At 47.1% G+C, this 26,987-nt stretch overlaps 2 protein-coding genes across 3 annotated transcripts in view; both read left to right on the top strand.

Moving 5' to 3' along the window:
• The window catches only part of PLEKHA2 (pleckstrin homology domain containing A2), a 53,120-nt gene extending 27,780 nt beyond the window's left edge, over positions 1–25,340 (top strand). For both annotated transcript variants that reach the window (XM_038385005.2, XM_043503127.1), the window contains exons 6-11: positions 7,345–7,491; positions 7,938–8,006; positions 9,136–9,206; positions 14,153–14,216; positions 18,700–18,777; positions 19,216–25,340. In XM_038385005.2, the coding sequence (XP_038240933.1) occupies positions 7,345–7,491; positions 7,938–8,006; positions 9,136–9,206; positions 14,153–14,216; positions 18,700–18,777; positions 19,216–19,584 (798 nt within the window). In that variant the 3' untranslated portion in view covers positions 19,585–25,340. The remainder of the gene's footprint in view (positions 1–7,344; positions 7,492–7,937; positions 8,007–9,135; positions 9,207–14,152; positions 14,217–18,699; positions 18,778–19,215) is intronic.
• Positions 22,452–26,987, top strand: part of HTRA4 (HtrA serine peptidase 4) — a 25,318-nt gene continuing 20,782 nt past the window's right edge. Inside the window, 1 exon segment of the mRNA XM_043502909.1 lies at positions 22,452–22,473. Coding sequence (XP_043358844.1) covers positions 22,452–22,473 — 22 coding nt within the window.

Below are 26,987 nucleotides of genomic sequence, written 5' to 3'. Positions count from 1 at the left end.
GACTGTTGGCTCATGCGCCTTGCCACATTGCATCTGTTCTGAGCCCAAACCATTTAGGTCTTTATAGGCCAAGAATACTTCAGATCCCACCTGGAAACTGAGGAAGCTGGGGCAGATTCTGGAGCAACAGTGTCACGTGAGCTGCATGAAGTGTGCTAGGCAGGCAGGCAGGCATATGTCAGGGGATGAAATCTGTCATTGGCATATACCCAGAGCCCTCCCAAGGTGTGGGAAAATCTCTTGCTTTCTGGGACGGGGGCACGCAGAGCGGAAGTGACACGAGACTCAGCCCTGCCACCGATTTCCTAACACCTAGATACTATGGTGACTGGCATTCAGAAACACCTCGGAAGATGGGTTTAGCTGAAAGTGTGACCAGAAAGTCCTGGATTGGCTACGTGTCTAAGCAGCCTCAGTAAACGCAGCCTAAATCAGCAGTTCTTCACACTGAGTGGCAGGTGCTTCAGACAGTACCAAACTGGGCTACTTAAGTCACACCCCCTTTGGTCTGCTTGCCATCTCTCTCAGCACACGTGTGTCTGGGGGAGCTGCACACTCTGTTGCGAGCCGTAATGTTTTCACCAGAATTTAGTATGAACCTTCAAATGTGCAACTTGCTCCAGTTTTTCAGAGATGAGGCAGAACTTGGTGCTAAATGAGAGGCATTTCCAGTGACTGAACTTCAGTGTGATTGTTGAGGGAGGATCTGAGTGTCGTTGCTTCAGTTTAACCCATTATGTGACATCTGTTGCCTGGGGAATCTGTCTGGAACATGTCTCTGAGTCTGATGTTTAGGCTCTGAGCTGTCTGGGCAAGAGGCAGGAGGCTGTCTGACCTTCTCTGAAGTAACACAGTCTGATTACACACTTCCCCCTATTGGTGGAATTGATTTGCACTTTAGTTCAGGAAACCAGGTCTGTGCCTGTGAAACCTTCCCACTCAGGGTTTATAAATAGCTGCACACAGCACTTCTCTCTGGCTCCAAAGTGCAGTGAGTCAAAAGGGGTTTATGGAGCCACATGCAAAGCTGCAAACTGCCTCAGCTTTTGTGCCCCTTAGCTGTGGCCTGGTCTCTGTCTCAATTCCCCACTTCTTCAAGGCCCACGGAAGGTCTGAGCCAGATCACCTGGTTGGTTCCACTAGCTCCAGCTGCTGCTCTCCGGAACAGCAGCTGGGAGATGCCAAAGAAGGTTGGCGACCCCCCTTTCTCCAGTAGTCCCACTCTCCCTTTCCCTGGACGCATGGAGGTGCATTGCATGACCATCGCAACTTCCACCTTTGGTGTTTTGACAGCCTAATATCAGCTCTTATCAGTCATGCCTAAAATAGAATGGAGAATTATGTCACTGCGGTGTTCTCCTTGCAGGCGTTTTACTCTTCCCCGACCTACAGAGTGTGCACATGTGCAGAATTGGGCCTGATTGGAGCATAGGAATTGCCAGGGTTGGATCAGACCCATGATCCATCTAGACCAGTAGCCTGTCTCTGATGGTGCCAGCACCAGCTCCTTCAGAAGGAGGTGCAAGAGACCTGACTGGGTGATTATGGGATAAAGCAAGGGTTTTGGGTTTTTTATTCCTAACTCAACATGTATGTTTTCATTATCCATGTACATGTCTAAGGGAGATTGCTGGCAGGAAGTAGCAGAGCAAGACAATTGTACAGCTCCATCCTGTGTGAATAGTGCTTGAACTATTTAGCTTATCAGAGAGAAGGTTAAGACGTGATTTGATTGTGTCTAGTACCTCCAAGGAGAGAAGATTTGTGATAGCGAAGGGATCTTTAATTTAGAAGACAAAGGCAAGAAAAGATCCAGTGGCTGGAAATTGAAACTAGACAAATTCAGACCAGAAATAGGTGCAAATTTTTAACAGGGAGAGTAAATGACCATTGGGGCAGCTCACCTCAGTATGTGGTGATTCTTCATCACTTTAAGTCCCAGTTGCTTGGGTTGCTCTAAGAGAGATGCTCTGGCTCAAAGTAGGAGTCGCTGGGTGAGGGTCTCTGGCCTGTGTCTGCAGGAGGTCAGACCAGATGATCTAATGGTCCCTTCTAGCCTTAAATTCTATGAATCTATATGTTTCCAGGGAGTGTTTTCACCTCCCATTTTGAAGCAGTTTCCTCCTATCCCAGTCCTGGTTGTGTGTGGGGCTTGCTACCTGAGTGGAGCAGCTCTATAGGGAGATGTATTTCAACCATTCTAGGAAGGTAGGAGAGTGTTCATTCAAAGGACCGCTTTCATCCTTCCTACCATGTCTTTAGGACTGCTGTAGGGATGAGCGCTGGCCTGCAGGTTAGAACACCAGCTCGGTAGTCAAAAGACATGGGTGATGTTCCTGGCTGCACCAATTGATCTTAGTGCTGTGACCCTTGGTTGTGTCACTTCCTAGGTCTGTGCCAGTTTCCCAGCCTGTGAAATGGGGATAATGCTCTTGAGCATCCCGGTGCTGATCCTCGCTGCAGAGACCCGCACTGGGAGGCATTTCCATTTTTAAGTGCTTTGAGACCTGGGGATGGAAGGCACGAGAGAACTGCAGAAGGTTATGAGAGATTTCCTCTGGAACGTGGAGTTTAGCCTTGGGGTCTCCTGTGCCTCCACCAGGACAACAGAAAACAGGCACAGAAACGAAACTGGCCCCACACTCGCTCGGCAAGTCTGGTACCACTTTCCGTGCAAAAACCCCCGGTCTAGTTTGGTGCGAATGGCTGCCTCTGGGCTTACATTGAGAACAAGCCTTTCCCTAGACACAGTGGCATTGCCTCCCTGGAGGTTTGGCAGCTCCCTTTGACTCCCACTCGCTGGGAATATTTTAGTCTGTGTGCAGATGAATCCCCAGGGCGGGCAGCTGACGCTCTTGGTGTATGCACCTTGTGCTGTGCTCCCTGGGCAACCGAGTCCTTGGCAGGAAGCCCAGTCCCTCCCCACGCTATATCTGTTTGGCTGCAGTCCATGCTGAGAATCCAAGAGGAGGTTTCCAGGCCCAGCTGCAGCAACTTTGACGTCCTGCCTGGGTTTCTGACTCTGCTTCACTTCCTTGCCCAAGCCTCATTTTTCATCTCTGTTCTGGGAAGGTCTTGTTTGTTTCTATGGGTTTCTCTGCAAGGCTCCAGCTGGCCCCAGCCGTGTGCATCATGGTGAAGCCCTGACACCCGAGGGGAAAGAATCGAGCCTTCTTTCTGGCTGTGTTTTTCCTGGCTCCTCATTGCGGCCTGGTGGCTGCTAGCCAGTGGTTCCCCTTTGCCTGGCACTGACACTAAGCTGCTTTGTGGAGTGCAGAGGGATCCTGTAGCCTGAGTGAGCAGGGCAGCAGCAGCTGGGCACACAATGGTGCTGTGTATTCTGGCCTTTTGTCACTTGGGAGCCAAGCTTATTGTCTATTAAAAACAAATAAGCAGCAGTTAAGTCGGCACCTTGCCATGTGATTTATGTGGCAAGTGAATGCTGGTCTGTTCTCCCATGTGAGAGGGCTGGGGGTTTGCTTTTGGGTTAGTTCGTTCTCCAAAAAAAGCCTAAATCTCCATCCACAGCCTCTGTTTGCTTTAGAGTTGCTTTCGCACTGCAGAGGGGGTTGAGGGAAGGACGCCAGCTGCTGAGTTATTTTCTGCATTTCTTTGCTTGCCCTTGGTGAAATGGCCTTTCCTTCCTCCCTTTCCTTCATGGCCTCTCTGCCTTGCCTCAGGTGCAGCTTTGGTGATTCGAGGCAGGAGAGAGGAGAGTCCTGGCCTCATTGATAGGAGGGATGGAAAGGCCTTGCTCCTGTCTGGCCCATTTCTCTGGGAGTCATTGAAGGGATTGCTCCTTACAGCCGTAACCTAATACCACTGAATTTTCCACTGAATGCATCCGATGAAAATGACTGTACGCTCAAGAAAGCTTATGCTCAAATAAATTGTTAGTCTCTAAGGTTCCACAAGTACTCCTTTAAAGTAGGGAAGACGTGTCCCCAGAGAGAATGTCCCTAATATGCACCTTCCATTCTTCCCTCTGGGAGACTAATCCCTCACTCTGCTCCGTCCTTCTCCAAACACCAAGCGCTGCAATACTGGCAAAGGGCCTATATAATGCAAGTGACGGGGGAGTGGGGCTGCTGCTCTCCTGCTGCGAAAGCGTCTCTCCCGCCTAGCAGCCAAGTGGACTGCAGAGAACCTGCCTGGCTCAGGGGTGCACGGAAGGAAGTGAAGGGCTTGCTTGGGCACAAGTTGCTTTATTTTGATTGATTTCATGTGGTCCTGGAAAAATCAAAAGTCTTGTCATGGAGGGTGGGGCGAAAGTGCACAGTGGAGGGTGAGAGATCGGGGCATGTTGTCTGGTTAACCGCACCGGTCCTCTTCACCAGCGTGAAGGCCATAAGGACAACCCGAGCGAGCCCTGCAAGCCAACTGGTAAGAGCCAGGGGCGCTGCTCTAACAATTCACTAACCTCAACTTGTGCTGAAAGGAGGGGATGGGGGGAGAGAGAGAGATGTGCACAGTGGTTACATTTTATCTCTTCCCCCCCCCCTCAGTTCTGCCTTATGAAGGAGGCAGGAGGGGCTGGGCTGAGTGCCTGTTTCTTTGAGGTTATATAATGAGGGCAGAGTAGTAATGGCACGGCAGCAGGCAGTGGAAATGTGTCTGCCTGCTGACTTCTCCCAGGTTTTCCCCCCCTTTGAGTCTCTCAGGAAGTACCTACCCAGGTCCCCCCACACCCCCGGACAAGCAGGACGAAGGGGGGCAGCTGGACGGCTTGGAACTGGGCTCCCTTCCCTCCCAGCTGTGCGATTGCCCTGGTGTTGCTGTTGTGTGAGATGTGCTGCAGGCAAACCACAGAGCACAGGCACGCTACAGCCAGTTTCACTGAGTGTCCTATGCTGCTCTGAGGACCAGCAGAGCCCACGTGGGCTGTGCTGACGTGCCCCATCATCAGCCTCTCTGAGTGGGGCCCGTGGCTGTATAAGAGTCCCACCTGGCAGCTGCAACAGGATGTGCTTTTTCTGCTCTGGGCCCCTTTGTGTCTGCTCCTGTGAGCTGTCTGGCAGCGAGATTCCTGCTGGCCTGGGGAGCATGGCACCTGCTGCCAATGGCAGGGGACGGTGCCAACTGGGCGCTGCAGGGTGAGCGTGTGTAAGTGCAGCTCTGTGATCCAGCTCACCCAGTGCATGGCTTGTGGCTGGTCCGGCTAAGGAGCTGGGGTTGGAATGGGCCTGCTGTCCCTGTGGTGCAGGGGCTAAGAAGGGCCCTTTAGGAAAGGAACGACATTCCAGTGCAGGACAGCAAATCCTGTCCTCTGAATCCCACAGTGTTACTTTCCTGGGGCTGGGAGAGGCCTAGGGTGCTGCAAGGTTGCGTCAGATGCCTGCAGGGAACCCAGAGATGGGATGAGGCCTGACAGAGACACTGGCCTGGCCGAGACTGAGCTCTGCATGAGAGAGATTTGATTTGGTGCAGCAGATGGGTTGTCCCATATTGCACCAATGATCTTGCAACATGCAGACGGCAGCATCTGGACCTGGGCAGCCCCTTGCTCTGATGACATTGCTGGCGCAAATAAACCACTTCACATCCCCGTGCACTTGCCATGTGGTGCTGGCTGCATTGTACGGATTCAGAGTTTAAGTAGGCCAGGAGGGATCTTTAGATCATCTAGGCTGACTCTCCAGTATAACACAGGCCATAGAATTTCATCCGGGTTATCCCTGACTGAGCTCGATAATGTGTTTGCTAAAGGCAAACATGGCCTGGACGCCCTCTGCAAGACAGTTGAGAAGTGGAGAATGCACCACTTCTCTCAGTGGTTTGTCCCTCACTTACCAATGTGTGCCTAATTTATCATTGAATTGTCTGGCTCCCAGCTTCTGGCCATTGGTTCTTGTTTGCTTTTCTCTGCAGTACTGGTCTCACCAACACTACCATAGCAGAGGTCAAATCAGCTCCCTGCTCCTACTCCTTAGCACTCAAGAACAGAGATCTGTGGATAGTTCTCTGAAAACCTCCCTCAACATGCAGCGGCCGTCAAAAAAGCCAACAGAATGTTAGGAACGAGTAGATAATAATGCAGAAAATACCATAATGCCACTATATAAATCCATGGTATGCCCACACCTGGAACACTGTGTGCCGTTCTGGTCGCCCTGTTTCAAAAAAGATAGATTAGAATTGGAAAAGGTATAGAGAAGAGCAACAAAACACCTTCCGTATGAGGAGAGATTGTAAAAGACTGGGACTGTTCAGTTTAGAAAGAGATGATTAAGGGGGGATACAACAGAGGTCTATAAAATCATGATGGTGGGATACGATAGAGGTCTATAAAATCATGAATGAGGTGGAGAAAGTGAATAAGGAAGTGTTATTTACCTCTCCACATAACACAAGAATAAGGGGTCACCCAATGAAATTAATAGACATCAGCTTTAAAACAAATAAAGGCAGTACTTTTTCCACAAAACACATAGTTAACCTGTGGAACTCATTGCCAGGGGATGTTGCCAAAATTATAGTGGGGTTCAAAATAGAACTGGATTCAAGTTCATGGAGGATAGATCCATCAAAGGCTATCAGCCAAGATGATCGGGGATACAACCTACTGCTCTGGATGTCCCGAGCCTCTGACAACCAGAAGCTGGGAACAGGTGACAGGGGATGGATCACTTGATGATTCCCTGTTCTGTTCATTCCCTCTGAAACATCTGGCACTGGCCGCTATCGGAAGACAGGATGCTGGGCTAGATGGACCATTGGTCTGACCCAGTGTGGGAGTTCTTATGTTCAATCTTTGTGTCGACCACAGATTTTATAGCAGTGACTTTATTTTACTTCCGATCACTAGTAAAAAGGTGAAATAGCATTGGGCCTAGTACTGGCCTCTACAGAGCCCCACTAGAAACCCCCCCATTTGAAGCTGATTAATTGATAACTACGTTTTGAGATCTGTCAATTAGCCCGTTCTTCGTCCATGTAAAGTGCACGTCATATGAGTGCGTCCTTCTAGTGTCTGTCTCCGCGTGTTCTGTGGGACTAAGGCCAGCTCCTTGGTGTTGCTCTGTGTCGGACTTTCCAAGGTGCAGCGTGCCTACCAGGATCCCCACCCCCGAGGCCAAGGTTTGCGGAGCTTGTGCATTTTTTTTTTTTCACTTCTGAAAATCAGGGCACTTGCAAACATTGCTCTTGTGTTTGCATGGGGCAGGTGTGGTGTTCAGCTGGGCTAATAAAATGTCATTTGTTTGTGGCAAGGGGCAGGCGTAGATTAGAGGCTGGGCTGCTAAATTCCTTCGGCTGTTCTGCCAGGCTCAAGCCTGCATGCGCCATCCGCTCTCCCGTCCCCAGGCTGTTTGCAGGTTCCCAAGTGTTGTTTTCTTTTTGTTTCAGAATGGAGGGGAAGGAGCAGACGGAGGCGACTTGGCCACTCACCCTCTTCTGAGACGCTCCCAGAGCTACATACCCACCTCTGCCTCCAAGCCATCCACAGGGCCACCCATCCTCAAGAGCGGCTACTGTGTGAAGCAAGGGAATGTGGTGAGTGCGTGCTGCAGAGTCGCGCTGAGTCCTTCATGGAGTAGAGCTCTGGGGGGGCTTGAAGGGGGCTTGATTTTATTGCTTCTGAGCCTCCTCTTGTTTCCCCCACGCCACTGTGCCCGAAAGGGGAGCTTTTCACTTCTCAGGGTCCATGGTGTCACACTGGCGTGAACGGCTCCTCTGCATAGGAGCAGGGAATGGGGCCATGTTGATGAAGCATAGGTCTCGGTGTCCGAGCAGTGATAGGTGATTCAGTACCCTCAGTTATGAGCTGCTAGCTCTGAGCTTCCTGTTTCCCCGTGGAGCAGGCTTACAGCTTTCACCAATGCTCATTCTTTGGAAGATGCGACCCCTAGGTTCTCAGGACCCATTTGTTTTTTCCAAGGAGCTGGGGAGGCTGGAACTCAACCCTGGAAGCATTAGGGACTGTTCTCTCTGTTTTTCAGAGGAAGAGCTGGAAACGCCGATACTTTGCTCTTGACGACTTTACCATCAGTTATTTCAAGTGCGAGCAGGTAAGCAGCCCCCTCTTGCTCACAGTTCTCTGGGTGACCTTGTCCACTTGTCCCTCCACTCGTAGGTCTATTGGGCTTGGCATTTGCAAGGCTGCATTTTTGGCTTTTGTTAAAATCAATCAAAATGTTGAACACGGAAAATATTGTGGGAGAAAACCCCACAATTGGGGCTAAAGCTGAGAACAGATCCCACATACTGCAGGAGTGCAGGGAGCAGGTGCAGTGGCTGGTTTTAGGGACAGGCAGGGGAGCTGTGCCCTTGGCACAAACGCAGCTCAAAGCTGGCTGTCGCAGGGGCTGTTCCTCTGCCTGAACCACCATGGAGTTCTGAGTCTTGTTTCTGCAAGCAAGAAACCCCACGCAGACGCGTGCACGCTCCCCTCCCAACATACCCCCCAACACGCACACCTACGCACACATGCTGGCATGCACCATCACAACGGTAACTGGCCATGGATGCATTTAGAGGACAAACTAGAAGAAGGCTTCTAACCATCACTGAGAGGAATATCACTGAGGGCAAGTAATCAGTCTAGTTTTAAAATGGAGTTTGATAAATTTACAGATGGGATTATATGACGGGGGCGTTGCTTGCGATGGCAGAGGTCTGGACTTAGTGACCCAGGGGGCTCTTCCAGCCCTGTGTCCCACATGCACGCCTGCCAGGCTGCACTCCCTGTACACTGCCGTGCCCCCTCATACCTGTGAGATGCCCACTGGACTTCCAAAGACTGGAGCCCGACAGGAGAGGAGGGTGCTGAGCTAAGAATGGAAAGAGGGCGAATTGAATGTGATCCAACAGATTAAAAGAAACAAACACAAAACCTTGCCGTGCTCATCTGCTTTCCCCTTCTCAGTTGCTGTTCACTGGGTTCTGCTCCTGGGTTAGGGCTTGGGGGGGGGTGAGAGACTCTGCGTGGAGCTGCCATTTGGGAATGCTCCTGCCCAGTGAACTCTCTCCTTATTACAGCCGGCGGCCAAGGCCAGGACTCTGCCCACGGAGGCTTTGCTGAAGGTTGCTCTTAGGTCTTACAAAGTTACTGGGTACTACAGTGGGCTCCCAGTGCCACCAGAGCAGCCCGCGAGGTTGATGCAGACCCACTGACTCTGTTCTGTCGTGTCTCCCCAGGACAAGGAGCCCTTGCGTTCGATCCTTCTCAAGGATGTCCTCAAGACCCACGAATGTCTAGTCAAATCTGGGTAATGTCTTTTCCTGCATTTCTGTTGGATTTGGTCCCTTTAGAAATGAAGTGGAGTGGCCACGAAAGGACTTTATCCTCAGAGGTGCTAGCTCGGGTGTGCCAACAGCCACGGCACTGACAGTAGCTGTGTAGACATCACAGCTCAGGCTCTGAAGTTGAGCCGGGGGGGAGGAGGGGGCCTCCAGAGCCCGAGCTCCAGTCCGAGTCGTGATGTCTACATGGCTGTTTGGAGTGCAAGCCTGAGTCTGTTGACTCAGTTCTTAGACTGGCTGCTGCAGGCTGTGTAGACGTGCCCACAGTGCTGTGTTTCAACCCAGCAGTGGATGGGCTAGTGGCTAGAGCCTTGCAGGGGCACTCGGGACACCAGGGTCCGTTTTCTGGCTCTGCCACAGGCTTCCTGAGTGATTTTGGGCAAGTCATGTAATTCCTCTGTGCCTCAGTTTCCTATCTGTAAGTGGAGGTGCTAGCAGTGCCCTGCTGCATAAGGTGGCTATGAGGGTGTGTGCTCAGATACTGCAGTGATGAGGACCGTATGACTGAGTAGATGAAGCAACACCGGTTTATATACTATGCTTGGTAAAACGCGTTGGGATCTTTCTGAACACTTCAGGCACTTTAGAGACATAAATTACTCTGACCACAGAGTGCTCAAGGGGTGTGAGAGGCTGGATCACAGGCCTCTCTCTCTTCAGCCAGGGCTGGAACAGATCACAGTGGCTGCCCCAGCCCTGGAAAAGGGGTCCTGTGTTATCCTGGGCTGTTGCACCTGGTTTTGCAGCCTTGTTTCTTGCTGCTATGCTGCTCTCGGGACCCATTTCTTCTCTTGCTCCTGGAGAGCCCCTGGCATTCTAAGAGCATTTTAACAGTCAGAAATAATGGAAAACGCTTCCTAATGGCCAGGCCTCCTGCGGTCGCATCTCCCTCTGCCCATGAGATGGTTGGCACTGCCCAAGCATGTCTGTCTGCTCTCTGAAGCTAGGAAGAGAGCCAGTGTCAGGAGGATGGGGAGGGTGACATGGGGACCCTCTGAGTGGAGCAAGTAGGCAAGGAAAGAAGGGGAGACTAACGGAAAGTTAAGGAACAATAAGAGAGTCTGACCAATCCACAGTGGCCCATAGGGCTCCTTTGGGAGGACCGTACCAGCGTATGAGTGAGGACTGGTAGGTCCTAATCCCATCCCTGCCACTGACTCTCTGTGTGAGCATCAGGAAATCACCCCACCTCTACGTGGCTCAGTTCCCCACCTGAAAAAGGGATGTGACAAAGAGGGGCACATAAGGAATGCAAAGGGCAGATTGTAGTTAAAGTTGTCACATCTGAGTTCCCAGGCAGGGCTGTCACGACCTGCTTCTCCTCAGATCTTGTGTTCTCTGATACCACTCAGATTCGTCCTTCCTTGTTTGAGTTACGCTGTGTCTCACTGGAATTCCCCAGTGGTCACGTTTCACAGCCTCCCCTGTGTCACAGGTCTGCTGCTGATCTCAGGCAGTTTTTCAGGGTTGGTTTGTGGCTGGGACCCAGGCCTTTCATAGAGGGCATCTTTCCAGTATGTAGCACCTTTAATTTTCCCTTTATTTTGTTTTCCTGTTATCAGTCTGGAGTTGGGACCCAGCTCCCTGTGCTGGCCCGGATTGCTGGCCCAGCCAAGTTACGCTGCATCTAGACATCCCATTTCAATTAGTACCTCTGATCTGAGGAATCCCATCTATTTACCTGGATGCTGGGACTCCCTTTTTCAGGAGGAGTGAATTTATGCCCTGCACGTACAGAGGGTGGAGCTGCTCTGAGTTCCCAGAAGGAGCTGGCAAGGGAATGCATTCCACAGCCAATTGCAGGTGGACCGCCCGAGCAAGAACACTTAACCCCTGTTAAGCAGAGTGCAGAGAGACCCCCTCCCGAGCGGAGCAGCCACCCACCCACCCAGGCTGCAACGGTGGAATAAACCGCTGTTATGTTCAGGGAAGAGAGGTGGGGTGCCCCTCTGGGGATCTAGAGTGGGGCTGCAGTTTCCCGTATATATCCAGGGGGAGTTGGCAGCTGGCCAGAATTCATCCCCTCCCCTTCTGCCCTTGGAGCACTGAATTCGATGTATACCTGAGGACAGCAACTCTCCTAAACGGAGGATCGTGGTCTGTTGTGGCAGTGAACAGGAGCTCTGCAGACATGCAGTTACGGTTTGTGCGTGAACTCCAAGCTTGGGTTTTACTTGCATTAGCCATGGGCTAATTTTTGCCCCACCTTATGCTGGCACAATCCTAGATCTTCACCAATATAGATGTTGAGATTCCACCACCTCCCTAGGTAACCCATTCCAGTGTTTCACCACCCTCCTAGTGAAAAAGTTTTTCCTAATATCCAACCTAAACCTCCCCCACTGCAACTTGAGACCATTACTCCTCATTCTCTCATCCGCTACCACTGAGAACAGTCTAGATCCATCCTCTTTGGAACCCCTTTCAGGTGATTGAAAGCAGCTATCAAATCCCCCCTCATTCTTCTCTTCCACAGACTAAACAATCCCAGTTCCCTCAGCCTCTCCTCATAAGTCATGTGTTCCAGTCCCCAAATCATTTTTGTTGTCCTCCGCTGGACGTTTTCCAATTTTTCCACATCCTTCTTGTAATGTGGTGCCCAAAACTGGACACAGTACTCCAGATGAGGCCTCACCAATGTCGAATAGAGGGGAACGATCACGTCCCTCGATCTGCTGGCAGTGCTCTTACTTATACATCCCAAAATGCCATTGGCCTTCTTGGCAACAAGGGCACACTGTTGACGCATATCCAGCTTCTCGTCCACTGTAACCCTTAGATCCTTTTCTGCAGAACTGCTGCCTAGCCACTCGGTCCCTAGTCTGTAGCACTGTGTAGGATTCTTTCGTCCTAAGTGCAGGACTCTGCACTTGTCCTTGTTGAACCTCATCAGATTTCTTTTGGCCCAATCCTCTAGTTTGTCTAGGTTCCTCTGTATCCTATCCCTACCCTCCAGCGTATCTACCTCTCCTCCCAGTTTAGTATCGTCTAAAAAACTTGCTGAGGGTGCAACCCACACCATCCTCCAGATCATTAATGAAGATATTGAACAAAACTGGCCCGAGGACCGACCCTTGGCGCACTCTGCTTGATACCGGCTGCCAACTAGACATGGAGCCTTTGATCACTACCCATTGAGCCCGACAATCTAGCCAGCTTTCTATCCACCTTATCATCCATTCATCCAGCCCATACTTCTTTAACTTACTGGCAAGAATACTTTTGCTTCCCCTACTAATTCTTCCCGGTTTGTGAGCAGCAGGTCAAGAAGAGCTCTGCCCCTAGTTGGTTCCTCCAGCACTTGCACCAGGAAATTGTCTTCTACACTTTCCAAAAACTTCCTGGATTGTCTGTGCACCGCTGTATTGCTCTCCCAGCAGATATCAGGGTAATTGAAGTCTCCCATGAGAACCAGGGCCTGCGATCTAGTAACTTCCGTTAGTTGCCAGAAAAAAGCCATGTCCACCTCATCCCCCTGGTCTGGTGGTCTATAGCAGACTCCCACCATGACATCACCCTTGTTGCTCACACTTCTAAACTTAATCAAGAGACAGTCAGGGTTTTTCTGCAGTTTCATACCGGAGCTCTGAGCAGTCATATTGCTCTCTTACATACAATGTAACTACCCCACCTTTTCTGCCCTGCCTGTCCTTCCTGAACAGTTTATATCCATCCATGACAGTACTCCAGTCATCTGAGTTATCCCACCAAGTCTCTGTTATTCCAGTCACATCATAATTCCTTGACTGTGCCAGGGCTTCCAGTTCTCCCTGTTCATTTCCCAGGCTTCTTGTATTTGTGTATAGGCACTTGAGATAACTTGCTGTTTGTCCTGCTTTCTCAGTATGAGGCAGGAGCCCTCCCCTTTCACGTTCTCCTGCTCGTGCTTCCTCCCGGTATCCCACGTCCCCATTTACCTCAGGGCTTTGGTCTCCTTCCCCTGGTGAATCTAGTTTAAAGCCCTCCTCACTAAGTCAGCCAGCTGGCTTGCGAAGATGCTCTTCCCTCTCTTTGTTAGTTGGAGCCCGTCTCTGCCTAGCACTCCTCCTTCTTGGAACACCGTCCCATGGTCAAAGAATCCAAAGCCTTCTCTCCGACACCACCTGCGTAGCCATTTGTTGACTTCCACAATTCAAAGGTCTCTCTATCCAGGCCTTTTCCTTCCATGGGGAGGATGGATGAGAACACCACTTGCACCTCAAACTCCTTTATCCTTCTTCCCAGAGCCACGTAGTCTGCAGTGATCCGCTCAAGGTCATTCTTGGCAGTATCATTGGTGCCCACGTGGAGAAGCAGGAAGGCGTAACGATCCGAGGGCTTGATGAGTCTCGGCAGTCTCTCCGAGTCTGGCCGTGCTTTGAGCAGGGGGTTGGACTAGATGACCTCCTGAGGTCCCTTCCAACCCTGATATTCTAGGATTCTAAAAACCATGTGACTCAGAGAATTAGGTCCCACTTTAAAGTAAGGATCCAAATAAATTAAAAGTTAATAAATCAAATAGACAGGAATAGTATGTGTTATAAGCACATCAGTAGAAGGTGTTGTAGATGGTTATAATTTATGGTTATAAGCAGTCCCTTGACCTGCTAGACTTTAACAATTGATTAACCATTTATTTAAAACCTCTATTAATCATTTATTATCCTTTATCAACTATTTATAAATGGAACTTTTGTATAAAGTGGGTCTGAGAATCATTTGGCTTGCAGACTGCAGTGTGCGTGTGTAAACAAGGTGTATGATAAGTTGTATAGAATTGAGGTCTGTGTTTCTTAAGATCAATACTGAAGACATCCAAGGTCTGCATTGAATATTTTGTTATTAATGCTCTCTAGATATGAGCATAAAGAAGAAATAGTCTATCCTGTATATGTTGAATTCAGGGTAACTTCTCTCTTTCTTTTGTTTCAAGTGACCTTCTCATGCGGGACAATCTGTTTGAAATCATAACAAGCTCCAGGACATTCTACATCCAGGTAAAATCATTCCTAGTTTAAGAGGACTTTGAAACTGTTAGATAATCTGTACCACACATGAGCTCATAATGGGGACCGTTGTTTTGTTTTGAGTTTACTTTTTTAGGCAGTAGATTTAGCTCTTGACAGTTGGTGTGAGTCACTTTCATCTAAACAGGATGCTCCCTGATGGGCTTTCAACCAGAAAACACAAGTAGGTAAATTTGTGTACAACTCAGCTCAGCTTCGAAGCTCCAGTTGAGGGGGGCAGAGAAGTGGGCAGCGGGGGGAAGAAAACTGCCTGGTGGTTTCAGTTCTCCAGTTCTGTATATTTATAATTGCAGCTATTTGTGTGGGCAGGAAGAAACATGTAGACACGAAAGCACTTAGATGAGAATCCAGGTGGAGAAAGTCATGACTGCAGCTTCTTTGTCCTGAAATTTGCTGTCAGTCAGGCCAGCCCTCTTCCACTGCTCAGGGCTGTTGATCATTCCCAGCTCCTAGTGCCACATGGAGGATGGAAAGCGAACGGAGGGCTGGCTTGCAGCGGTGCAAACTGCTTTTTAGGGCAAATACTGATCCTAACACAATGATAATGCTCAGATCTCGCCTTTCCCTCTCCAGGGCACTGTGCAAACATTAGCTAAGAGCAGCCGGTTATCCTCTACTTCTAGCCCCTCTTAACTCTTTCTTTCCACGCCAGCCAAAACGAATGCTTGGGAGGCTGTTGGCCCGATTCTCCATTACGTTGTGTTTTGAGCAGTCATTTACACCAGTGCAGAACACTACCATCCCGATTTGGGACTATTTTACATCTGCTTTGCAATGGTGTTAATGATCACATGAAGTAAACGGCCAGGAAGAGTCTGGCCCTGTACGTATAGAGCTATAGACATATATCTCCTGAGTCTCCAGGGGGTGACAGGAAAGAAAGGGCTGACAGGTAGGGAGCTGGAGTGTGTCTACACTGGGTAGTATTTACACATTGACTCAATCTGCCAGAGAAATTGCAAAATGAACATCCGTTTAAAATAATACTTCACTCCCCCAAACCTTTAGACTAATTCTCACACGTACACACATGCCTTCAGACGGGTGGTTTTTTTTTTCAGCAGAGACCATGCAAAGCAGTGTGTACTGCACACCCACCAAGCAGTTACAGCCAGCTGTCTTCTTTCACTACAACAGTTCAAGAGATGCAGCAGCCCTTGGGGACACATGCTCCACAGCCCCCATCTGTGCACCTCTGACAACTTGTGCCCTAGCTTGCCTCCTGTCCCCGACTCAGGGCTCTGAGGCTTTGGGTGTATTTAGTTTATTTGCTGAGCTAGTACTCAAAACAAAATAATTCAAACTGAGCAGTATCTGGCCTGAGCATTGCAAATGCCTGTGTAAGCCAGGCGGGTCTGAGCCAGCTGCAGCTGCCTCTTGGACGAAATCCAGATCACTCACCCCTGCAAGAGGACAGGAAATCCCACGCTACGCCTGGCCAGTTCGGGAGCCCAGTATCTGCTCAGCACTTTGCTGCCAGGCTGGTAAGGGGTCAGTGGCTGCTCTCAGCCTGTGGGGAGAGGAAGTGCCCCATGTTGCTATCGAGTGCCCCCTCTGGATGGGTGAAGGAGGGGCACTGAGAGGAGAACTGAGTCCTCAGAGGTCTCGGGGCAGTGGGAGAAGAGGCGACTGAGGGAAGCTTTCCATGCCCCAAGGAATCTCGCTGCCTGGAACGACTCATGTGAGACGCTGCTCAGGGCCCTGTGAATAGACACCCCGGGGTCTTTGCTCTGTTCAGAGCTGGGTGTCCTGTGGAGCTTCTGACTCACCCTAGAGGTGCCCACCAGCTTCTCCTTGCCTCATCCAGCCCAGGGATAAATGTCCATCACCCTGAAATCTCTGTGCGGGGGGCCTCTGGGTCAGGTGAGTCAGGATGTGTCTCAGCCCCATTTCTGGTCAGACAGGCAACTCTGTCAAAGAAATCACCACCTCCACTCAGCCCTGTGTGGGATATCTTGGCAGAGAGCCCAAGGGCTGGAGAGACTCCATTCTCCTCTGACCCCAGGGACAATTGGTTCATGCTTCCTACAGTCCAAGGCTGGGGCAGAGTGTGGGCTGGTGATGTCTGTCTGGGATTAGGGCAGTGGATAAGTATGTGTGTTTGCTGTACCAAGCGAGTGACATCTTTAAAAGAAAATATCCTGTGGGCTCCCTGGAGACCCCTTGGTGTTGCCTTCTTGATGCATGAATGTGTTTAGCTACATGTGAGAAGCAAACAGGCAGCCAACTCCGTGCAGGAAAGCACCACCCCCGGCTTGTTTTCACTGGCCAGCATCCCTCTGCAGTACCGGGTGTTGGGGACTACCAAGAGGGGAATCATCCCTAGCAGTTGTTGGAGAAGGGCACATCTTTATCCTCTGTTTTCTCCCTGCGTGAACCCTTCCTTAGGGAATGCTTACGTGTGGAGAGCAGGCTGCCATGGTGAACAGAGCATCAAATCCTCTCTCTGGCCTTGTCTACATTGGGAAATTGACTTGCATACCTATTGCAAAATAAACTATTCTGCAATAGCTATTCTGCAATGGCTCCCTGTGTGGACACTGTATTCTGGAATAAATGTCACTTTTATTCCAGAATTATTACTCTGCTTTGGAAGTAAGTGTTTTGGAAGCAGGCTGATTACTCTGGAATAAAAATCACTGTTGCTCCAGAATAGTCTACAGTTGGGAGCTCTTGCAGAATAGCTTATTCTGCAATAGCTGTGACAGGCAGTTTCCTCCCATAGACAAGGTCACAGACTCGTATAACAAGCTGCCTGATTTTGCTCTGCAGACTGGTTATTGCTTCAGCTTGTAAAGCCAAATGCCAGAGGACTGCAGCTGTATCCTCTCTGTTTTTGAAGCATAAAGTGCAGGCTCATAAACCATCCTTTTATCCCAGAATCCAAATATGAGGCTTGGTGAAGCAGGAGCTCGGCAGGGCCCAGCAAAGGCTATTCTCAGCCTCTCCAGTTCACATCACCCTCCTTTTCCACCTCGGGCTTCTGTGCACACGTCGGTATCCAAAATACCCTTCCAGATCCCACCTTGTTCATAGCCGGGATAGCATACAGGGAACCCAGAAGGCCTGAGCATGCAAAGCTCTTTCGTGTGGCTGTTGTGCAGGATTTTGTTCTGTGGGAGCCTGGGAATTGTTTGTGTATGTGGGAGAAAGGAGTTTACCGGGCAGAGAGGGAACCACTGTAATCAAGAGAGTGCCTGGTCTCGGGGTCCCCCGGAAGGTCCTCTGCCAGTGCAGAGCCATGGGAGAGGTTCTGCAGCACAGAAGCACAGAATTCAGTTTGGCCTGGAAAATCACTGGACTTTATCAGCTTCTGCTTCAGCTGACAGGCTCAGCCTTAGTTTATATGTGGGTGCGTCTTGGCTCCAGTATGGTCTCCAGCTGCTCCCTGAAAGCAACATAAGGTGCCTCCTGCCACGCAGGGACTGAATAAACTACATCTGCAAAGCCCCAAACCCCTGCTGACCTGGGAGCGTGGGACATGAATGCCGGTCTCCTGCAAGACAGCAAAATACAGCACTGTGCCACTTGTCCTCTGGCCCAGATCGGGACTGCAGTGGAACCGTAACAATCGGAGATAGAAAAGGCCTGTTTGGTCTCTTCATGTCCCTCTTTCAGAGGCGGTGCAGGACGGTTCCCTACAGTCTATTTCCTAATGCTTTGCCCAGCCTTGACGGCGCTTCCTCCCTGGGCAGCCGGGGGCAGGGGGGTTCTCATGTTTTTAAAGACTGTGTTTCCCTTGGTTAGCACGGGGGCGGGAAGGGGCTGGTGAGGAGGCCATGCTCACTGAAACGTCTCTGCTCCCCGCATTCTTTGTATAGCTCTTGCCCCCTGGTGGAGTTGGTTTGTAACTTACATTTTGTGTTTGTTTGTTTGTTTGCGGGGGGTGGGGGTGGGGGTGGGGGATAGCCCTGTTTTGGTTTTTAAAGAGGTTGGCCATATGGTATTGTCTCATCAGACAAAAATCACCCTGCAGGAGAATTACAGCAGCAAGCTGCTAATAATGGGTCTGATCCTGCAGCGTGTTGAGTGCCTCCTGAGGGCCCAATATGTGCTGATTTCCTGAGCTTTTGGGTTTGGATACCTTAGAAGTCAGGCTAAGCATGATTTACTCACCCCTGAAGATTGTCTCATAAATGTAAACAAAAGTCAAGCTGTTTCTGGTACATTTCAGCCATTCTGGACTTTCCAAGTGGGTGAAATCCTAATGACACGTGAAGCAATTTCACAGAAATTGAGGAGGGTTTTTAGTTATAAAATAGATCTGGGCTGAACTAGAAGGTCATAAGATCTATGACCTAAGGAAAGCTCGTCACATGCTCTATATGTGGTACTTGTTAACATCAGAGATGCACTGGCCAAACCCCATGGATAGCGTGGTTAAACTGTTGCTGCTCTAAGTGACTTGTGAAATGCAGGTAGAAATCTCATTTTTGGCTGGTATGTTTTGCAGGCAGACAGCCCTGAGGATATGCACAGCTGGATCAAAGCAATCACAGGGGCGATGCAGGCCCTGAAAAGCCGCCCAAGGGTAGGTCATATCCTTTCCTTTTCACATTTAGCATCAATTAAAGATCCATTATTTTTAAGCTGATATGATTTATTTAGCGGCTCGTGCAAACGTTCAGTGAATTAGTCAGTTTCCAGGATGAGACCATGCTGTCTCTGGATTTGTCTACCACTCATCCAAAAAAAAAGTTTAAAAAACAACAAGTTAGGAGAAATCATTCAGTTGAGCTTCGCTATGATATCAGCAATGCTCCCTCAAGCCTGGGCAAAAGATTCAGCAACAGCAAAAGCTAATTGAATTCAGATTTGCATAGTTCACTTAATTCTCTTGTCCTTGAAGCCTGAAGCATATACAGTGCTAAAGTCCTGATCTTTAGAATCATCCTCCAGGATGCTTAGAGCAATTTCTACAGGAACTAACCCCCACCATTCCCCCTCTGCTCTGCCTGTCTTTTTGCAGGAAATGTCCTTCATGAGATCCATTTCTTCTATGAGCAGGCCTGGGGGCTCCAATCTTTCAAGCTCCTTGATCCCCTCCTTGCCCCGAATGAGACACCCCGGGGAGGAGAGGAAAGCACTCTGCAAAACCCCTTCCACACCATCCTGGCAGCCTTGGACACCAGTGCCACAGCCAGGAGGGAAGCAGCCCGTGATCGAGGAAATGCCAGGGTATATGAGAGACTCGGTGTTGGTGCCCTCCTTCACAGAGAGTGATGCTGGAGCCATGCAGCAGAGGCGTGTACGGCACAGATCTGAACCCCAGCACATTAAAGAGAAGCCATTTGTGTTTAACCTGGACGACGAGAACATCCGGACCTCTGATGTGTAACCAAACCCAGACTCTTTTCGCCTTCAGGTTTTTTCTAAATGATGAACTCTGTTGATAGCTGTTTAATGCAAAGGTACCTTGATTCTACCCCAGACACGTGTCGTGGTATCGGCTAGCCCGAGCCAGCCTAGCACTCCACTTGTGTAATAACCATTGCAATGTGTCGTACTTGGTCTGCTGAAACTGATCAGATTTTGGACTGAAAGAGCTGGTCTCCTCAGTACAAGTGTGGATATGTGTGCTAAGCACATTGGGCCAGATTAATCTCTGGTGAAACTCCATTTAATTACCCAGGATGAATTTGTCCTGTTTTTGCCAACTCTCTCCCGTGATGCGAGCTTTAGGTAGAACCACTTCCCTTGATAGTGTTGCTTTCCCAGAAAAGGAAGTGGAGGTCACATATTTCTGACAGTTTCCCTCTCCCCACCCGTCGCCAAAAGCCCACCTTTAACAGCCTGGTTTCTTTGTGTACAACCACGCTGCCAGTGGTGAGCATGAGAAGTGAAGCAGCTGCTGGAGGAAGGCAATGAGAACTGTCAGTAGCAAAGGCAGCTCTTTGTTTTATTAGGAGGACATCCCTGTGACTTGGTGACCTTAAACCCATTTTGTGCTCACTTTGTGCAAGCATAAATGATGACTGCACAGGGTGTAAATTGGGAAGCATCAGCCCCCGGTGCATAACCTGACAAAACAGCACTACCTTTAGCAAATACCGTGGTTCTGAATTCTTGGGAATCATACAGGAAATATAGGACAAGATATTGTCAAGGGCACAGAGGGCAGTTAGGTGCCCAGTTCTCATGGACTTTCAGTAGGAGATGGATGCTTAACTCTTTCCCATTTGTTCCTTTGAAAGTCTCCCCCATACAGGCCAAAAAGAAATTAGTGAGTCACACTAGGAAATCTGCTGTGTTTATAAAAAGAGAGAACACTGCAACTTTAAAACTGTTTTCTAGGAGACCAGCTCTTCACAGTGGCCAACTAACAATGTATTAACAGATCTGTTTTCTTTGTAGTAACTCCTTTTCTATTCACTGCCTTTACATGATGTCAGACTCTGGAAAAAGCTCCTTATTCAGACCTAGGTAACACTTCATGCGTTGATGATAACAAACATGTTTCCTGGTATATTTATTTTTTTTTTTTAAATGTGAGTCAAGGATAGCACCACTTCTTCGCAGACTAGGTGTAACTGAATATCTGTGGCAAGAATATTCTCAGGTATGAGCAACTTGGGCACAAAGATTTAATTAAAATGCCTGAATCTTGAAGTATTAATTAATATGTAGTGAAAGCAGAATATTTACAATGAAATTTGGATGATTTGGCCATCCAACCAGCATGCATTCTTGACCTTTACACATAAATAAGCAGAATTCTTTTTAAGCAATGCAAACGTGGCAATAACCCATAACAAAACAAGCTGATGCACAAAGGGTATAAAGCAATTTACAGCAGAGAGAGTGTTTGATCTTTTTCACCTAAGAAGTGGGTAAGTAATCACTCTCAGATAGACACCACACAACTCTCTTTCCTGTCTATTTCCTGTGGGGGGTTTTAATAGTGGCTCAGGTTTTTCTGTGATTTTTTTTTTTTTTTGAAGACTTTGTAAAGCCTGTACAAGGCAGGTGCACCTCTTGCATCGCTATTTCCAGGGCTTCAGTGGTTCATAGGCCTTTTGCCAGCCTCTGCGTAGGGGGGAGTTTCACCCAGAATGAAAAGCTATCCATTCTTTCCATTTGTGTGTCCAGCTGCTTCTGCACCAAGCCTTCTCTCCTCCAATCCTTACTCGGACAAAACCACCAGTGACTTCCTTGGGAATTTTGTCTGAGTAAGCACAAAGGATGAGGTGCTCCTTATCTAAAAAGCAGCACATCTAGCTAGAAACCCATATCCAAGGCTAAAGCAAATTCAAACCATCGTAAGTAATTAAAAGCATCCCTTGCTTTATTAAGACATTGCTGAATGGGTTGCAAGTTCCAGCTATTTTGTAGCTTCAGTGCTACCTACGCTCCAAGAAACTGACCGTTCTGAACAGAAGGCAGCTGCTGTAGATAATGGCCCCCAGTGAAGCCATGCTAGCATTTTTACCATGGACTGTAGACTTGCTCTGAAGAGGGTTAGATGAGGTGGTTAAAAGCTGGTGGGGACCTAGAACTCTGCCTATGCTAGCCACTTCCTGTTAGCAAGTGTGAGAGATCTTTAAGGCGAAAAAGGGCTAGTGTAAACCCTGCCGAATTCTCCAAATGGAATTTCATGTCCTAAAGCAGACATGTGCATGCTCTTGCCATCTCTAATAAATTGAAGTTGAAACCTCTGTCTTAAATGTTCCAATCATACTGAAGCAGCTGTAGGTTTGGGATCTCTTGGAGTGGTCTTGAGATAGCAAAGATTTCTACTTTTTTTTATTGTCTGATGGTTGTCATTGGCGGTATGAAGCAATGCCATGTGCCCTACAAATTCTGCTTAATATTACTCCACTGGAGAAAATCCCTTGTTTTGTCCTGGCCTGCACAGGATTTAGCTGTTTTGGGAACTATATGGAAGCTTGGCCCAAAGTCGGTTTGGGGCCAAATGGGGCTTTATCATGGTTTGGCCCATGAGTATGGATGAAGCCAAATCATGTTATAACTAAACTGAAATAATATGTTCTTGCTTCCATTTCTACCTGTACCAAAGGGTTTTGTTTTGCAACCCACACTGGCCAGCCAAAATCCATTTCAGCCCTGGCCAAAACCACGTTTAAACCATACTTTGAGCACAGCTGTTAAATAAGACTGAAAACCCTTGTGTAGAACAAGAGTATCTGTCATCTCAGGTTTCCATAGGGTACCCATCGCTGTGGTGGTTAGGCTCTGATCGATGTTATGCTGAGAGCCAGGATTGGAGGTGAGGGCTCAAAGATTAACTTGGAACCTTTGCCACAGTCTGCAGACCTATTTCCCTGACTCTTATCATAAGAACGACCAGACTGGGTCAGACCAAAGGTCCATCTAGCCCAGTAGCCTGTCTTCTGACAGTGGCCAATGCCAGGTACCCCAGAGGGAATGAACAGAATAGGTAATCATCAAGTGATCCATCCCCTGTCACCCATTCCCAGCTTCTGGCAAATAGAGGCTTGGGACACCATCCCTGGCCATCCTGACTAATAGCCATTGATGGACCTATCCTCCATGAATTTATCTAGTTCTTTTTTGAACCCTGTTATAGTCTGGGTTTTCACAACATCCTTTGGCAAGGAGTTCCACAGGTTGACTGTGAGTTGTGTGAAGAAATACTTACTTTTGTTTGTTTTAAACCTACTCCCTATTAAGTTCATTTGGTGGCCCCTAGTCCTTGTGTCATGAGGAGTAAATAACACTTCCTTATTTACTTTCTCCACACCAGTCATGATTGTATAGACGTTAGTCATATCCTCCCTTTGCCCTGACGGTTCAGAATCAGGTGTGTGCATAATGTGTGCTACTGTGATGGGAACAGTAATACTAACAAAAGTGACCACTAGAAGTATAGGCTACAATTTTTATGACTGGAGCAGGGGAGGGGAATCAGAAAAACAATGGACGGAACCAGGGATATGTGTCTGACGTCCACCATATTCTTCAGGGTTGTAATGAACATTTAAAAGACAAATGAGGGTTTGCCTAATAAGAAGGGAGGATAGCTTGAAAATCCGTACGTACTGACTCACCACAGAATGAAATTAAAGTAGCGCTTACATGCATTGCTTAAGCCCCATATTTTCAGATTCTAGTCATATTGAGGATGCACTGCTTTTGGAGAGAGAGGCCAGTTTTAGAATTTTTAAAGTAATATCTGGTGAATGCAAATAGGTCAACACGACTGTAATACAGCCTGAATGTAGTTGCACCTTTTGTCTTTGTGGACACTGTTGGCCAGAGCATGTTTTAATAATGTTACATGCTTGGGGTGACAGATTTCAGGAATCCATGCCTAATTCTTTTACATTTCCGTTCTAGACAAAACAACTAAATGTATACTTCCTGTCAACCTATTTAAAATATTGAATGGAGTCCCCCACTTCAGGTCAATCAGTTCAAACAGTGGTTCTATGGGAGACAGTGGGAAACGTTGAAACAATGAATATGAATTGGAATCAATGTAAATGGTACAGCAAAAGTTATATTATTGAATTGTAGGAGTCTACATTTAGATTTTGTTTGTTTTTTTTCCCCCCCTTTGGCTTTATTTGCACTAGATCTTCTCTTTTATACTGTTGTGGGTTTTGTTTTGTTTTTTCAGCTGATCTTCTCTTTAGCTAATAAAACATCCAGTTTTGACTATATGTAACCATTTGACATGATGATTAATATAAAGCCTTGAGTGGCATCACTCAGACTTACTGCCGTGAGGGAGCCCTGTGTCTGAGAACATTAATTACAGGGCGAACCATAGTTAAGGTTGTGCAAAGCTCTGAAGATGTAAACTTCCATAAAGATGCTAAGTATTTCTAATGAATTATTATTCAAAGGAGTCCAAGGGCCTGGAATGGCAAAGTCTGAGTTTATTACACAAGTATGGTTGATTATCCAAGGAAGAAGCTACCAGTGGCTTTAGTACTCTTGCTATTTCCCCTTTTCTCTGTCTTCTCCCCCACCCGTAACTTCAAAACGGCATTGAGACTGGTTCCAAGGCCACAGGATAGTGGCAGACAAAAATGTGTCTTGGAAACTAATTCCTGTTCACTGTGCTAAAATAGTGCCACCATCACTCATGTTATTCACCCCAGCTCTGGTATCCTTCCCTTGTATACAGTGAATTCCCACAAAATGCAACGGACGGCATGGTAGAGGCCAAACAGCTTGATCAATGTGGAGCTTTGCAGCACTTATTAATAACTAATATATTTTAAAATGTGCATTTGCCCACTGTGCGGAGTTTTGCTTTTGTACAGATGCATAGTCGTGCTATTTACCACCGGGGTCTTGCAAGGACCACCTGGGAAATGAAGTGTGGACTACAAAGATTAGTTTCTCCAGATTTAGTAGACAAATGGGTGCAGAGTTAAGGTAACTTGAATGGAAAGAATGGTGTGAGAAAATGTTCGTCGTTTTTCTTCTGTTTGTATTTTATATGAAGGCACCAAAATGGCTTCAGCCATTTTTGTAAATATTTGCCATGTATTTCAAGTGCCCTTAGACGAGGGTCCTTCTACTTAGAGGTACTCGCACCTAGACTAGAGACTAGACCTCTTGATCATGTGACATGTTGATATTAACAAATGTGGGATGAAATGATTGGTTTTTTCCCAAAGGAAAGTGTGAACAATAAGTTTCCATGTGACATTCCAGTCATTTTTCAGGCTAGCAGCTGGTGCATAGCTTGGGATGTTGAAGATATTTTGGGGTAACACACAATACAGGAAGACAGAATTAGTAAAGAGCCTACAATATTTTCTACAGATTTTTCCCTCTTTCCTAGCAGTCCTCAAGCAGTTGCTTAGAGTGAAGTTTCGAGTTACAGATGTGGTAAGATTGAATGAAGTGGAAGTTTGGAAACCAAACAATACATCACTAGAACTTGGACTTTTGTTTAATTCTTTTGTGAGCTGCTTGTGCATTTGATTGTGATATTTGCACCAATAATTTTCAGCTGTGAATTGCACTTGTGTAAAGATGACTTTTGGGTCCGTGAAAAATCTTCTAATGATACAATGCTTCTCACTTTACTTGTATTGAAAAATTTTTGTTGCTCGTTTTGTAGTAAAAAAAAACCCGTGTGAAATCTTTAAAGAATGTGCTTTGCGTTTTTGTATTTTACCATTACCACTTTTTAAACTCTTTTGCAGATAAATGCAATGGCTAACATATGTAAGCACCCATCCATAATGTGTAGGAAAAAAACAGAGTTATTATAAGTGACTTCAGTCTGAGTGATGTATGCTGGAGGTCTCATTGAAGTGTCCTTGGAATTTCTAAAAGTTTTAGAGATGTCAATTTCCTAACTCAAAAAGTATTACATCCAGCATGGGAGAATTCTATATTAGATCTCATCTTAACTGATAAATAGTAATTAATCACAGAATTAAAAGTAGCTTAGGTGCAAGTGATTGTGACTTGATTACATTTGTTATGTGGAAAAAGAATAAAGTCCAAAGCAATAACGTATACGGTTGGTGCTTTTAGAAAGGGCCAGTTTCACAAAGTTGAAAACAATTGGGTCAGATCAGCTGGGAGAAAAAAAATTAAACATAAAAATGTGAATAATGATTGGGAACTGTTTAAGAACGTTTTACTAGATGCATAAAAAGCCACAAATGAGATAGAAGGCCACACTAGTTTAAAAAAACCCAACCTGGCATAGAAGAGAAGTGAAAGCATATATATAGAGAGATAAATATAGATGATAGATATAAATGAGAGAGAGATAACAGATGGAAGAAGGGGGACATTGATGTAAAGAATACAGATCAGAAGCTCTGAATTGTAGAAAATTGGTAAGGGAAGAAAAAGAATACAAGGAGAAAGGCCAGCAGAGGTAAGGACAATAAGAAGGAATTTAAGAATATTAGGAACAAAAGGAACCCTAACAATGGTATGTGTCCATGACTAGATGGAAATAGAACTGTCAATAATAAGGCAGAGGAGGCAAAAGTATTCAATAAATATTTTTCTGTATTTGGGAAAAAGCTAGATGGTGCAGGTATATCACAATTATGAAATATTTTCTAATCCAACAGTAATGAGGATGTCAAACCCCTGTTACTAAAATTAGACACTTTAAAAATCAGCAGGTCCACATAATGTGCATCCAACAGTTTTAAAAGAACTAGTCAAGGACCTCTCTGAACAATTAATATTGATTTTTTTCAGTAATTCTTGGAACACTGGGGTAGTTCCAGAGCACTGAAAGAAAGCCAATATTGTGCCAATATTTAAAAAGGGTAAATGGGATAACCCAGATAATTATAAGTCTGTCAGCCCTGATATTGATCCCACGGAAAATAATGGAACTGCTGACACAGGACTCTATTAATAAAGAAGTAAAGGAAAATAATAATGCCAAGCAATGTAGATCTGTGGAAAATAGGTCTTATAATCTCATAAAAAAAGGCAGTTTAAGGCTGGATGATAAAGGTAACAGTGTTGATGTAATAGACTTCTGCAAGGCATTTGACTTAGTACTGCACTATATTTTAAGAAACTATATGATACACAATCAAGATGGCACACTTTAAATGGATTTATAACTGGCTACCTGATAGATCTCAATGTAACTGTATACAGCAAATCATCAGTGAGCAGGTGTGTTTCTAATGGAGTCCTGCAGGGATCAGTTCTTGACTCTAAGCTATTTATCTTTTTTGGCAATTTACCTGGAAGTGTACAAGAGCATTACTGATAAAGTTTGCAGATGATAAAGATTGGAGGAGTGGTAAATAA

This window comes from Dermochelys coriacea, chromosome 26 (genome assembly GCF_009764565.3).
Source record: "Dermochelys coriacea isolate rDerCor1 chromosome 26, rDerCor1.pri.v4, whole genome shotgun sequence".
In the NCBI taxonomy this organism is placed as follows: Eukaryota; Metazoa; Chordata; order Testudines; family Dermochelyidae; genus Dermochelys; species Dermochelys coriacea.
Note: the sequence above shows the minus strand (reverse complement) of the source record. Positions and strands in the feature narration are given on the sequence as shown.